This window comes from Cyrtonyx montezumae, unplaced genomic scaffold (assembly GCF_038088225.1).
Source record: "Cyrtonyx montezumae isolate F1298 unplaced genomic scaffold, pur_monq_1.0 scaffold_25, whole genome shotgun sequence".
NCBI classification, from domain to species: domain Eukaryota; kingdom Metazoa; phylum Chordata; class Aves; order Galliformes; family Odontophoridae; genus Cyrtonyx; species Cyrtonyx montezumae.
The window spans coordinates 15,257,583-15,271,576 of NW_027071992.1; the positions used below are offsets into that span (position 1 = coordinate 15,257,583).

The 13,994-nt window shown below is 55.0% G+C and overlaps 1 protein-coding gene across 3 annotated transcripts in view; it reads left to right on the top strand.

The window, feature by feature from the left end:
• Positions 1 to 6,965: 6,965 nt before the first annotated feature.
• DNAJB5 (DnaJ heat shock protein family (Hsp40) member B5) overlaps positions 6,966 to 13,994 on the top strand; it is a 19,323-nt gene continuing 12,294 nt past the window's right edge. Inside the window, exons 1-2 of one of the 3 annotated variants that reach the window (XM_065740045.1) lie at positions 6,966 to 7,024; positions 12,483 to 12,730. In XM_065740045.1, the coding sequence (XP_065596117.1) occupies positions 12,520 to 12,730 (211 nt within the window). In that variant the 5' untranslated portion in view covers positions 6,966 to 7,024; positions 12,483 to 12,519. Of the gene's footprint in view, positions 7,025 to 8,431; positions 8,522 to 12,306; positions 12,389 to 12,482; positions 12,731 to 13,994 lie in introns of those variants that run through there. The other 2 variants (XM_065740043.1, XM_065740044.1) reach the window with 2 other exon arrangements.

Below are 13,994 nucleotides of genomic sequence, written 5' to 3' on the forward strand. Positions count from 1 at the left end.
CCTGACGTGGCAAAGCCTCTCCCGAAGCCCCCATCGCCACCTACCCGCACACGCAGGCAGCAAGCCCCCGCGCATACGCAGGCAGCACCCACGCACGCTGCCTCTAAAGGAGAAGCCTCGCCAGAGGAAGCACTGAAATAGCGACTTGCCTCATTCATGTGGCCTCCCCGGAAGCCCAGCAGGTGCAGGCAGCATGGGTGCAGGATGGGTGCTGTGCCAGACGCGCTTGGCCCTCCCAGGACACCCCCCACAGCTGCTAAATGCTGAGGGGTTTGCTGGCACTTGGCTCTGCAGATCTGTCCTGAGCTGGCTCAGGGTTGGAGATTTAATTGCAGTGAATTCACCCCCTTTGCAGTGGGGCACCCACACGTGCTGTGGGATCGACTTCCCCCACCACTTTTTGGTCCCAAATACCTGCAGCAGGGAGATGCTCCCTGCATGGCATGGCTCAGAAGGTAAAAGGGCCCCTGCAGATAAAGGGGCCCTCCAGGCATGGGCACATGCTGATACTGGTGCCCACAAGCATGTTCCCAGCAAAGCTGATCCCTTGTAAAGCACACAGCCACCCTCTTCCTCACGTTGCTGGACTCCCTCCTATAGGATCACCTGCTCCAGTGGGGTGACTTTCACCATCTCACCCATCATGTCATTTCTGCAGATGGGAGACCAAGGGCTGTGACATGGCACATGTATGTATGTGGTGTGCACCATGTCATGCCATGAGGGGTGTGACGTGTGCACACAGCGCACGGCACACACGTATGCTTTTCCTTCTGAAGGGATGCAGAACAGAGCATGTTCTTTCTCTGTCTTCCAAGGGCACCACTGCAGGAGACTGGCTTAACATCAGAGACCTCCATGTCTGGGCTGATATCATCTTGGCATGCACAAGGTGATACTGGTACAATACCTGTACTCGTGCCTGTATGCTGGCACACACAGTGTGTTGAGAGATTAGCATATGAGGGGTTAAAGATGCTGCTGCCTGCTTCTCTCTCATCTAAACCTTGTCGACAGAGATCCAAGATGTCAGCATCAAAAGTAGCTGAACGAGGGGGTATGGTGGCAGGACAGTCATTTTGGATGAAGTTTGAGAAAAAAAAAAGCTGATAACACTTCAGCACAGACTCTCAAAGGCCACAGTACCCAGAACAAGACCTTTTGGTTCATTAACTTATCCTCAACATGCAGAACTCAAACTCTCAATCTGAACGGCATCCAGCATCACCCCACGGAGGGAAACAGGTATGGTTCAGGATATCAGGGGATGTATCTTGGAGGGAGAGAAAAGAAAGGTGGGGTAGAGAAAGGAAGAGAGATTGAAGGAGAGAGACAAGAAGGGGAGATGGGAAGCTGTGCTCCTGCTCCTCCTCTAAGGCAGTGACGTCTTCTTGGTAAGCACTGTGCTTTATCTGCTGGTTAAGAACACACAGGATACCTAATGTTTTGCCAACACTAGTGTCACATATCAATGCTGTTGGGCTGTTTGTCAGTGGCAAACCTGGTCTGTTAAGTCTGCAAATTCAATAAACAATCTTTTTTGTTGAATGTTTGTGGAACTGTTCAGTGAAAGCCCTTGTGGGGAGACTCGGGCAAAGTCAAAACTCTACTCTCAATGCAACACGTGCATGCACATGTGCACACACATGGCCATGCAGAGCACATGCAACATGCACACACATGCAGGTGGACACACAGCTCTGCGTGGAGGGCCTAGCACACACAGGACACGTGGGGCAGAGAGATGCCTGCACCCTGTGTACATCTGGCATGACCCTGCTCTGCCTGTGTCCTTACATAACTCTGGCTGGTGGTGGGACAAGAAAACACACTGTGCAGGGAGAAGGAGCGCGTTCAGCTCATTTCTTTTCCTAGAATAACTTCTCTTTTTTAAAAATTTTAATTAAAAAAAAAAAAGGTGCCCGAGGAAACATCCCATCTCTTCCACCCACCCCTTGCTGGCAGGCTCCTGGCAGCACCAAACTGTGGTGCAGCAGACACATGGTACCCAGCGTTAAAGGAACTGAGTGTTACACCCCAACTGCCCCTGTTGTTGAACTTCCAATGTCACACCCCCATTTTCCTCCAGCTTATCTAGAAATTGGGACCAGCTCTGATCGTGTTCCCTTTCCACCAGCGCAGGCTGTGCACACGCTGTTCCCGCAGCCCCGCTGGGCTTTGCACATAGTTCGAAGGACAGCCTTGTGTCAAAGAGCAGCCCTGCAATCGTCCCAGCGTGTGGCAGCTCCCCGGGGCCGCAGGCAGTGCAGCTGCCCTGCTCCGGGCACAGCGAAAACGCCGAGCTTTTGTTCCCCTTCAGCAGCGACAATTTCTCCTCCCCGCCTCCCTCCCACTCTTACTCCCTGCTTCAGGCTGTGCATTCAGTGCTGCTGCCCTTATTGAAAGCTCAGGCACCGGGGAAATTAGCTCGAGGCTGGTTTTGCACAAGCACTACTTCTCCCAGCGCCTTGTCAGGTGGAAATGCTGCTACTGGTTTGCTCCCCAACCACTCTGCATTGTGACTTTCACCTCACTCCTTGCTCTCCTTCAGCTACCTGTAGTGTGGTGCTTGTCAGTGCTCTCTTTAACCTTATTCCTCTGTAGACTTCCCTTCACCCTCGGTGATGCCAGATTTCACCATGTCCCCATGCTGTAAGAATAAAATACAGTAAAAATAAAATAAATGCAAGGCAATGCATTCTTTCAGAAAACAGCCCCTGCTAGATAATCCCAGATCATTTACTTTTTTTAAGAGGTAACAATTTGTTAATACCACCAAGGGATTAATCTTCCTACAGCAACTGAGTACAACTCTGAGCCTTGATGAACAGGGCCTTGCCACAGTCAGCTCCTTCCTTTGGAAAATTAAGGATTCAATGCCAGGCAGATCTGCAACATGGATGCACACAAAACAGACATGGTAGGTTTGTCTGGTTCTGGCATACCCAACTCTAGCTGCAACCCTGACAGCCAGCATCCCTTCTGGGAAGATGTTTAGTTAAAAAGTATAATTTGTGCTACCCATAGGAGAAACCATCAGGTGCCATAGCATCTCTTTACTGAGGAAAGCACAGCAAGCATCAACAGCTAGAAGATGAAATGGAGACAAGCCAAACTCCAACATGTGCTTTCCATGTGCAGATGTGCCCCCAAAGGTGACCAGTGCCATTCAGGCTCCTTAGCACAGCTGGGTAAAGGGTGCAGACAAGTGGTAAGTGCCACAGGATCCCAGTCACCATCATGCTCTCTCAGCAAATGCTCTCTGAACCAAATGCTGGGTTCAGCCACTCCAGGCAAAAATCCCATCTCTGTAACCTTATTCCAATGGCATCTTGCCCCCACCAAACACCACAGCATTCCCCTTGCTGCCCTCCCATCACACTCCCACACTCGAGTTTTGGCCACTCCTCTTGGAATGACTCCTCTGGGCACAGCTGTGATTACTGGAGAGGACCAACTCCTCCCAAGGAGAGAGACATTTCCACCTCCACAAACCTGACACGCACAGGAGAGCCCGAGGTTCTCACCATGGGGGCTCACCGTGGTCAGCCTGGGGGGAGGTCTCTGGTGGAGACTGGATGCCAATGCTAGCTGGGAACCACTTGAAAATAGAGGCAGAAAGAAAAAAGAAATAACCCAGCTGGCAGCTCAGACGCTGCCGGGAGAGGAAGCGGCAGGTTGAGCTGAGGACATGGCTTATTATGCCACCCCCACAGGTGCACAGCGCGGAGAGGCCGGCGGCAGCACTGGCAGGGGGAGGCAGCAGCCGGCGTCCTCAGCATCAATGGGCAAGGAGAAATTAAACATCGTCATTATCACTAATAGCCATTTCCATCCCCTTCCTCCTGCATGCCCGCAGGAATCCAGGGGGGGCTCTGATGAGATCAGTGCCACAAGGACATGGAGAGGCTGCTGGAACAAAACCTTCTGGTGCTGGCGCCGTCCTCAGTGGCTTTCAGCCCAGATAAAGCCCTGAGCAACCCACTGTGATCCCATGCCTGAGCCTGTTTTGAGCAGGGCTTTGGGTAAGACATTTCCTGGGGGACCCTTTCTACCCAGCTGCCCTCATGCCCAGTGTCAGGCAGGCATAACCCTTGTGCTGAGGCTCCTGAAAGTGCTGGGGATACTGGGAGCTGGCAGAGATATCTCAGGTGGATGGTCTCCCATGGGAAGAGGCCAGGGGCTGCAAGAGTCCAGAGTGACCATGTCCTCATGACCAACATCACCTACACAGCATGCAGGGCAGGAGCTGACCCCAAGACCTGGAAGACAACACACCACCACCACCACTATCTTGCAGATGTGACCAGCTCAGACCACAGTCAGGACACTAACAGCTGGGGAAGGAGGTGGCTACTCAACAATAAAAAATAAAGAGTGATATAAGAATGGAAAAAAAAAAAAAACAACGGATATAGATATGGCTTTTTCTTTCAGCCCTTTCCTCATCCTGCAGCTCTGGGTGCTGAAAAAAGGAGGGCGGCATCTCCGAGGATGGGAACAGGCAGGAAGAAGAGACAGCACCAAATACGTGGGCGCTGCTCTCACTGTAGAGAACAGAGTACAAACCCTGCTGCTGCCGCCAAGCCCGGTGTCCTCAGATGCATCTCCAGAGCTTGCCCAGCCAGAGAGTTCTCCATGTCACAGGAGAGCCTGAGCAGGACCTGGGGCACTGCAGTAGCAAGTCTCCTAGCTCCTGCCTATCTCTCAGCCATGTTGGGATCTGTGCACCCAAGGCAGTGTATCCCACAAAAGCTTCCAGCCTTGAGGAGGCTGTGGTAGGGTCATGGGACAGATCCATTTTACTGCTTTTATAGCAGCCAGGGACTCGCTCAGCACCTGACATGAAGGTAGGAAGTTGCAGAGCTGAATGGCCTCATCTGCTGTTCTGACCTTCAAGCTCTAGGTAATTATGTAAGATGTGTTTTATCAGAAAAACAGTCCCACTGCTAAGAGGCATGGTTCCCCACTTCCCCTTTCTCCCTGGGATGAAGTTCAACAGCCAAGGCAGGCCTTGGGAAGAGCTTAAGACTGGGGTGAAAGCACCTCTGCAATGTACTCCTTGACCCTAGCAGCTCATAGCCTGGGAGACTTCCTGACCCAAGAAAACTCACCACTGTGTTCACCAGCATTCAGTGCATTTTCCCTTTGCTTAATTTCTTTTTGACCCCAGGCAAGTTTTTCACACCTTCAGCATCCTCACAAAAGTCAGCAGCTCCACAGGTTAATCCTAAACTGCTGCAGGAAGCAGGCTCTTGCCCTGAGGTGCCACTGCCAATTTTAGCACGTGATGGCAGCAAGCACTTTAAGGGAAGAGAGCTCGAGCAGCCATTCCCCACTCAGCTTCCCCCAGACACACATGATTTTATTATTCTCCGTCATCCCTCCCTCAGTCATCTCTTCCCCCAGACGGAAGAGAGCTAGTTTATGTAATTGTTCCTTGTATGGAAACTGCTTCATACCTTTAATTATTCCCATCACCCTTCCCTGCGTTTTTCTAGCATTTCTTTAAAAGGGTGCCGGATGTGCTGGTGGATAGCCTGTGGAAGAGAAGCAGCGTTGGTTACCAAGGACACTGCTGACCACAGCACACAGAGAGCTGGAGGCAGGGGCTCTGCTGACCCTTCACCTGCCCTGCTTCTGGTGGCCTCATGCTACAAGCCTCACGGGACAACACACTTGCTCCTGCTGTCCTTGTTTCAGCCCACACAGCTGCACACCAAGTGGTCATTTTTGAAGGTAGATACGGTCAGTGCCTGCGCTGCCCCAGGGCTGAAATGCCTTCACTGATGAAGCACCAAGAAAGGGAACTCAAGGAGTTTGCAAGCCTAGGGCACTGGCATCACACTGCATGAGTGGCACAAGCCCTTTGTAGCAAGAGCAGCAATCCCTCAAGGCAAACAGACAGAAAAAAAAAAAACAAAAAAAAAACAACACAGCAAGATAGACAGATAACAGTAAGAGATGGTTTAATATCATGATGACTCAGATGCTGTGTGGAGAGCACAGTGAAAACACTGACTCTCCCAGCTCAGGCATGGGCGGAAATGATCACGGGCAGCCACCTGCATGCCACCAGGACACAGCAAAACACATCATGAACCCCTGCCCCAGCACAGGACCAGGCAGCAAGACAATGCTGCAACTGATGCACTGCAGAACTCCGAAATACCCCATTCAGAAACCTCCTCCACTCAGTTACAGAAACACAGCATTTGCATCATGCCACCAGCACATTACGCACACCATCTCCCAGCTCTGAAGTCAGAGCTTTCTATCTGCACTTCTCCTGGACCAGAGATGAACCAAAGGCTTCCAAACAGCCACAAGCCACAGAACTACAGCTTCCCAAAGGGCAGCTCTTCCCGCGTGGCATCCTGTGTGGCACAGCACCACAGGGCCTGCAACAACCTGCACGGTGCCACTCAGTGCTTGGGACAGGGAACCACACCACGGCCTGGCCAGGATCCAGTGCCTCCAAGCCCACAGGGAAGCAGCGCTGTCCTTCCCGCCGAGGCCGCCGCTGCCCTGCCCCATCATTACCTCCATGGCCCCACGCACGCTGGTGGGCAGCCGCGCTGCTGACCCCCCATTCCCCCCCCAGCCCCCGTGACGTCACACGTTCCAGAAGGTTCGCGAGGGCATCCCGCCGCTCTCCAGTGCCACAAGGGCGCGGCGAGGAGGGGGCGGGGCCTCGAGCCAAGCATTCGCCCAATGACAGCGCGCAGGAGGGGCGGTGTCGGCTTGAACTGTCCAATGACCGACGGCGATAGAGAGGAAGGGCGCCTCTACTCCACCCCCTCCCTTCTCCCCGCCTCCTCCTCGGAGGTAGACCAACCAGCACGGCGTTCCCCAGGGACAGACACCAACTGTACCCAATAGAAAGCGGCGGGGCGGGGAAGGCACCGCCCCCGCAACCCTCTTTCACGGGGAGCGCGGGCGGGACTCCCCAGACGTCACAGCCAGTGGGGGCGGTAGAGGGGGTGGTGGAGTGCGTGCGCGGCGCCCCGGGACAGCGCGAGCGGTGAGTGCCGGTGGTGCCGGGGCCGGTCCTGGTACTGCCAGGACCGTGCGGATGGGGCCGGACACCGCCCTCAAAACCGCCCCGTGGGGGTGACAGCGTGTCCCCGTCGGGGGTGGGGAGCAGCCGCCGCTGCCCCGCTGCGGGTGTGATATCGATGTCCCCGTGGGGGTGGGAGGAAAGGGACTGTGCCCACTTCGCTGCGAGTCATGACCCATCCAGGGGAGCGGCGGGGGGTTAACACGAAGTGCTGGCGAGGAGGAGGTTAACCGATCCCCCACCCTCCACAGAGTAATTTTGTGATTTCCCCCCCCCCCCCCCCCCCCCCCGCGGACTTCTCGGGTATGAAGCGAATGTTGAGGGAATGGCTGATCCCCCTCCCTCTCGAGGACACAGTGTGTTGACACGGGGGCGGCAAGGAAGGAGTTAATCTCTGTCCCTAACTGAGGTGACAGCGTGCGGGGATGGCAAAGGGTTAACTCTGTCTCCCGTACCCTCACTCCTTTCCCACATCTCCCGTCCCGAAGCCCCCCTCGGGGTCACCTTGCACTGCTTGGGGAGCAGTGCAGTGAGCTGTGGGGGGGGCTCTCTCTAGGTGGGTCGGTGGGCATGGGGGGAGCCACCTCATCGGGTGGAAAATGGGGTCACCGAGTGGGAGGGTAGTGTGCAGGCTGAGACCCATCCCCACGCTGCTGCCAGTGTGGGAACTGGGGAGCCTCTGTGGGAATGGAGGGGGCTTTTTGCCCCACTCCCGTGTGAAAGTGAGTATCCCAAGGGGACTAAAAGGGAGCCCCTGTGGGGGGTTAATTCCATCCAAATGTAGACACCCCTTGTGTGTGACAGAGAATGGGGTCCCTGTGTGGGAGGAAGCTGAGCCCCATCCTCACACAGGGGATGAGAGTTGGGAGACCACTCGAGGGGTGAACAAAAGGCTGACCCTCTCGTGAGGGCATCCATCAGGGGTACACATGGCAGAAGAGGGAAATGAGGGCTGAACCCCATCTCCTTGCATCTGATGGCATCCCAGTGAAGCTGGGAATAGAGGGGAGCCCCATCCTGATGTGGGTGCTAACCGAGGCTGAGAATGGGGTGAGGAGGGGACTCAACCCCATTCCTATGATATTACCCCCATGGGGCTGGAAAAAGTGAGTAGACCCTCAATAAGAGCACCGATGATGCTGAGCCCCCTCCCCACACTCAGGGGCGGGCTCACCCCATCCCCACGCAGGTGCCGGGTTGGGGAGGGGGTTGGGGGGGGCTGGCGGTGGGGCGGGGGAAAGCGGGCGGTGCGTGTGGGGGCCTGGGGAAGGGATGATTCATTGCGTGTACTCATGACATCGCTGGCTGCTTCCCTGCGACTGGCAGCCAGAACGGGCACGGGTGGCTCTGCTTGCCCCGCTGCCGCTCTCCCTTTGTGCTGCCTGTCCAAACTTGGGCTTCGTCGGCCTGCCCCGGTGCTGTCATGCCGGCCATCCTGCTCTTCTGGAGCCGCGCGGAGAGGTATGCATCCACCCCGAGCCTCGAGGCTGCGGGGTTCATTCCTAAGGTGGGGACACGGTGCCCAGGACACCAGCAGAAGGATGCTTAGCTCCGAAGTTACTCTGGGCTGTAGGGGGGAGGACGGGATGGCAGTGAGTTATTTTTTCAATGGAGGTGATCGCAGAAAGAGGTTTTGTGTCGTTCGGGCTGCTGCCGCCAATGAGACCGCATCCACCGATCCCATTCTGCGGGCACCTGGGGAGGGGACCCCAGGGGACCGCGCTCTCCACGACTTTTCCCCGCCTCGCACATCGCTGCCGTCCTACTTTTCTCCCTCCCTTTGTGGGTGCAGCAGCCTGACTGAGGGAGCGCACCATTCATTCCGCAGAGTGCAGGGACTGCCTGCCCTAAACCCAGGGTTAGGGACGGCAGCGGGGAGGGGGCGGCTGAGGGCTGGGGAGTGGGGAGTGCGTGCATCCCTGCTGCGGAAACGTCTTAATCTGGGAGCTCTGTGCCTCCCGGCCACAGCAGTCTGCTAGAAACCAATGAGAGGAAAATCACTGCCTGCCGAGCGCCTTCATTGATAGGTTTCGGCAGCGGGGAGGGGATGGCAGCGCACAAAGGACGTCGCGCTCGCCCCGCGCTGAGGACGCTCTGGCAGTGACGGCCACATCCCCTCTGCACCCGCTGCCCTCGGGGCGATGTTTAAAATTAAATTAGAGCCTTTGCGAAGGAGCGCTTGGAGCATGAATGTGTTTATGAAGTTTCGGTAAGTGGCTCTCTGTGCGTCTTGTGAGAATTGCTGTGGTTCGAGTGCACGTGCTGCCCTGGCGCCGCTTATTGCCCCGCTGTGACCTTATGATCTGGGATGGAAAATCTTAGTGGGACTGCTCTCTCGGTGTGGGTTTGTTCCCTTACATGACTGTGGAGCAGGGAAGGTTACGTCAAATGATCGCTATTCATCCGCTTGCCCGTCCTGGGGCTGCACGATCTGATGTCATGTGCAGGGATGGAACAAAGGTCTCGCTGCCTTTTTGTTAAGGGGCGAGCGGGATTATCTGTTCAGTGCTTTGCTCTGCATTTTTTCGAGCGCAGTGCCTTTCACTGTGGTGCCCCAGCTCAGATGGCAAATCTGAAATGCTGAAAGCCTCGCCCATCTCAGTGCTCCTCACCCACCATCTCAGCAGCGATTTCCCCTGCTCTCGACAGGGTTAAATGGGAAGGCAGCGAAGGATGATTGAGCAGAAGGGGAGAGCAGGGCTGTGCTTGGCGCAGCTGATGCCGGGAGGTGGGAGGGAGGCTGTGCGGGGACAGAATCGTGTTTTACCATCACACGTGTGACGCTCGCCTCCGAAGCGTGCCTGGACCCGGTGGGTCACCGCCTGGGCACCCCACAGCTGCAGCGGGTGAGCAGGGTGGGAGGTATGGGGTGTGCCATCCCAAGGGCTGGGAGAGGCACCAATGGCACCCGGGGGTGGGCTGGACCCCGGCACGCGTCCTGCTGGTCAAAGACCTCTTGGTGGTGCATGCAGGAGGTTTGGGCAGGGATTGCTGTAATGTAGAAATTGCTGTGGGGTCTCTGGTGGCACTGATTTGGGTGAGATCTCCTGTTCAGGGCGTAGAAGCAGTTTGTCTTCAGTCTGCTGTTTGACCTTGCTGCCAGACAAAACAGGGGGCCTGTTTTCCCTAGGGTTATCTCAGGCAAGAGCCTCTGCGCGTCTGGAGGCTGTGTCCTGGGCTTGGTGGATGCGGTGGGCTGCCACTACCCCTGGGTGAGGGCTGTTGGACTTCAGCCACACTGTTCTGGGGAAGACTGTGGTAATGCTTTATTTCTATGGCATGGCACAAAACAACCTTTTGGGTCACCTCTGGGGTCCCAGTGCATCCCCCACTCCTTGTCACAGGCTCCTGCTGGGAGTCATTGAGCAGATGCAGATGGTGGTGGGCACAGGGTAGAGCATCTCGTAATGGCTGTGTGGGCTCGGCAGCTCTTTGCACAGAAGCTGGAGGGCTGTGCTGGTACAGAAACGTGCTGGCATTTAGAAGCTGGGATCTGGAGATGCTGTAGGATGCTCTTTACACCCCCAGAGGCCTTCTCATGTCTCTAACAATAGCTCGGCACTGCCTCTCCGTTCTGCCCCACAGGCACATAGGGCAGAGTCTGCTGTCTGACCCTGTCCTCCAGACCTGAAGCTGTGTGATGCTGTAGCACTGGAGCAGAAGCCATAAAACTGGTGGTTTGGAGGAGGGTAGAATCATTAAGGTCAGGAAAAAGACCTCTACAATCATCAAGTCCAGCCATCAGTCCACTATCACCATGCCCTCTAAACCATGTTCCCATGGCTGGACCCAGTGGGTCCAAGCCATTGCCATGGATGTCAGAATCACTGTGGGCAGTGGGCAGCAAGCCCAGTGGCATTCTCTGCTCTAGCACAGCAATGGTAACCCTGAAGACCTCCAGTGGGTCTGGATGGAGCAAGAATAGGAAAACACTTGGCCCTGGGAATGGGCATCTGATGCAGAAACACATCAGCTGGGGGGGGCTTAGAGGGCTGGAGCTGCCCAGAGCGAGCAAGGGTGGCATTAGGGCATGCCTGGGTCTAGAGAGGAAAATGGGATGGGAGCACAAGTGCTTAGCAGAGTGCGCTGAGGATCAGAGGGTCACCTAGGGCAAGGGCTGGGGAAGAACGCAGCAAGGATATTAGGTTGGATGTTAGGAAAAATTTGTCATTAGGAAGAGCATTGAGGCGTTGGATCAGGATGTGTAGAGAGGTGGTAGAGTCACTGTCCCTGGAGGTGCTGCAGTGACGTGGAGATGTAGCTCTGAGGAGTATGGTTGGTGGGCATGGTTGGGGTGGATTGGGGTTAATTTTGGTGATGTTCATGATCCTTTCCAACCCTAATGATTCTGTGATTCTAAGGAGCAAGTACCTGGTGTGGGTTGGCTTGGGAGAGACAGGAGCCCTCAGCAGAGAAACCAAGTGGGAGGAGGCAGTGGAAAACGTCATTTGGGAAGCATGGCCTCATGACTCCCTGAGCTGCTCCCCAAGTTTCCATGACCCTGCTGGGTTCGCTGTTCCCTCAGCATGCCTGTGGGGTGAATTAACTGCCGCCCCTTTTCCCTGTGCTGTGGCCATTGGGTTTTCAATGCCTTAGTATAGGCATGGTTTGGTCCTGATCCTCCCACATGATGGAGAAAGTGAGCACAGGGAGCCGCTGCCTGTGCTGACCTCACTGCATCATGTCAGGCTGCGATGACATTTCACCGTCTCTTATAACACTTAATAATTCTGGCTTACTGCAGCGGTTACGTGGAGACTCTAAGGGAGTGCAAGTCAGGCTAGAAAGCATTTAATTTTATTTTTTTATTTTTTTTAAGCAAAAAGCCTCCCACCAGTGCAAGATGTTTCTGTCTAACGGCTTCATTCCCTCTGCACTAAATACAAATTACAGCTCTGACTTGCTGGAAGCACTTATCTCCAGCTGAATGCCAATTGCTTTCAGGAACAGAATGTTTGAAGTTCCTCTAAGGTGAGCGCGGCGGCGCAGTCCCTGCTGCTCCCCCAGCCCCTCCAGCCCTGCTGGTGCCCTGTATGGGGTTGCAGATCCCCATGGCGGGGGGGCATGGCTGCATTTAGCCCGTCACGCCTACAGCAGCCTCTGTGATGTCATCACCCCTATAACCATCCCGCACATTGTGCGGCGCTCCCTATCCAGCAAGAGCAGCACACGGGATGGATCCTTCTGTCCTCACCTTGGCAATGGGGCAGGGGAAGCTGCAGCCAAGGGACGTACTGGCTGTGCCACGTTAACAGCTCCCTGTGCTTTGCCTGTGCCCTGCCTCGGAGGTGAAACCTGCACTTGGGGTGGCTGTGGTGCTGCTGGACGGTACGAAGCAGGGAGCTCTGTGTTAAGTGGGTGCTGGTCCCACTGTGCCCCAGCACTGTGCTCACCTTACAGAGTGCCATCTTTCTGCTTTCAGGAATAAGTACTCAGCGCCTGGCAGCGTTGCCGCCGTCATGGGGAAGGACTACTACAAGATTTTGGGCATCCAGTCTGGAGCCAACGAGGATGAAATCAAGAAAGCCTACCGGAAAATGGCCCTCAAGTATCACCCTGATAAGAATAAAGATCCCAACGCTGAGGAGAAGTTCAAGGAGATTGCGGAGGCTTACGATGTGCTGAGTGACCCCAAAAAGCGAGCCGTGTATGACCAGTACGGGGAGGAAGGTAAGGGGGCCGTGTGGGGCATCCCAGCCTACTGAGGAGGCTGGTATGGGTGAGATGGGGTGCAAAACTCCAGCTCTGAGTGGAGTTTGCTGGGAGCTGAAGCGAGGAGTCACTGCTCCACCAACCCCACTTTGCTGTGCTGACAGAAGTAATGTCCTGACCTGTTTCCCTGCTCCCCACCTAGGGAGATGGCACTTAGCATTTGGCAATGCCACCCCAAAAGGGCGAATGCTGAGATGGTGGAAGAGAATGGAGCTCGTGTGCTGGGACGGGGTTAGAGCAACCCTTTCCTCGACCTAAATTTCCAGCACAGCAGTGCTCTCTTTGCCTGGATGTCTCCCACAGGTTCCCTGCTCGCATGCTGCCAGTCCCACTTTTCTCCCCGGGACAGGCTGACCTACATGATTCAAAGCTTTTCCCAATTTAAGTAATAGGTTTTTTGTTTTGAAACCAAGCGGCTGCTGTTGTCTCCCAGTTGGCATGGAGGAGGAGAGTGGCTGCAACACACACAGCCTTATTAGTCAAATATGGAAGCCTGCAACCCTATTTGCTGAGGGTGAGGAGAGCACCAAATAGCATCAGCATTAATCAGCAGGGGACTTGGGTGCTGAAAGGAGCAGCAGGTCTGCCGTGCTCAGTGGAAGGTGCAGCCCCTCCTGGGGGCCCAGCAAACAGGTGCACCTGCTTTTGGGACAGCAGAGATTCCTTTATCAGCCCTGTACTGCTCCAAGCAGGCTCTATGCCATGCAGTCTTAGTGGACCAAGACTTGAGAAGAGACAGAGTTTTGCTCTTGACTGCTGGAAATTATTCCCACTCCTGAGAGATGCTGGAGAAACAAGGAGCATCTGAAACTTAAGGGGAAAGCAGAGGAGCTCTGTGAAGAAGTGGACAGAGGTCCCAAAGGCTGCCAGTAGACAGGGTGTGGGAGCAGACGTGGGGGAAATCCCTCTGGTTTTATTTGAGCAAACGTTGGGTGAAGCTTCAGGAGATCTCTGCCTGACAGTGCATGCTGCCTATAGGCGTTACTCAACCCGTTATTTATGTCACTGCCACCAGGGGTGCACAGAGCCACAGTGATTTGCTGCTGTTTAAAATTAGAAGCAGCTTTCTCAAGGGAGAAAGTAGCATTTCCTTGGAGGCACCGCTGAAATCAGACCCTGCCTTGGATGGGCATCCTGGGATTACAGCAATTGCACAGAGGTGAAAGCTGATGGCTGCACAGTCCAGGGAAGGGGTCTGTCAGCGGGGGCAGCTAAAGTAAGA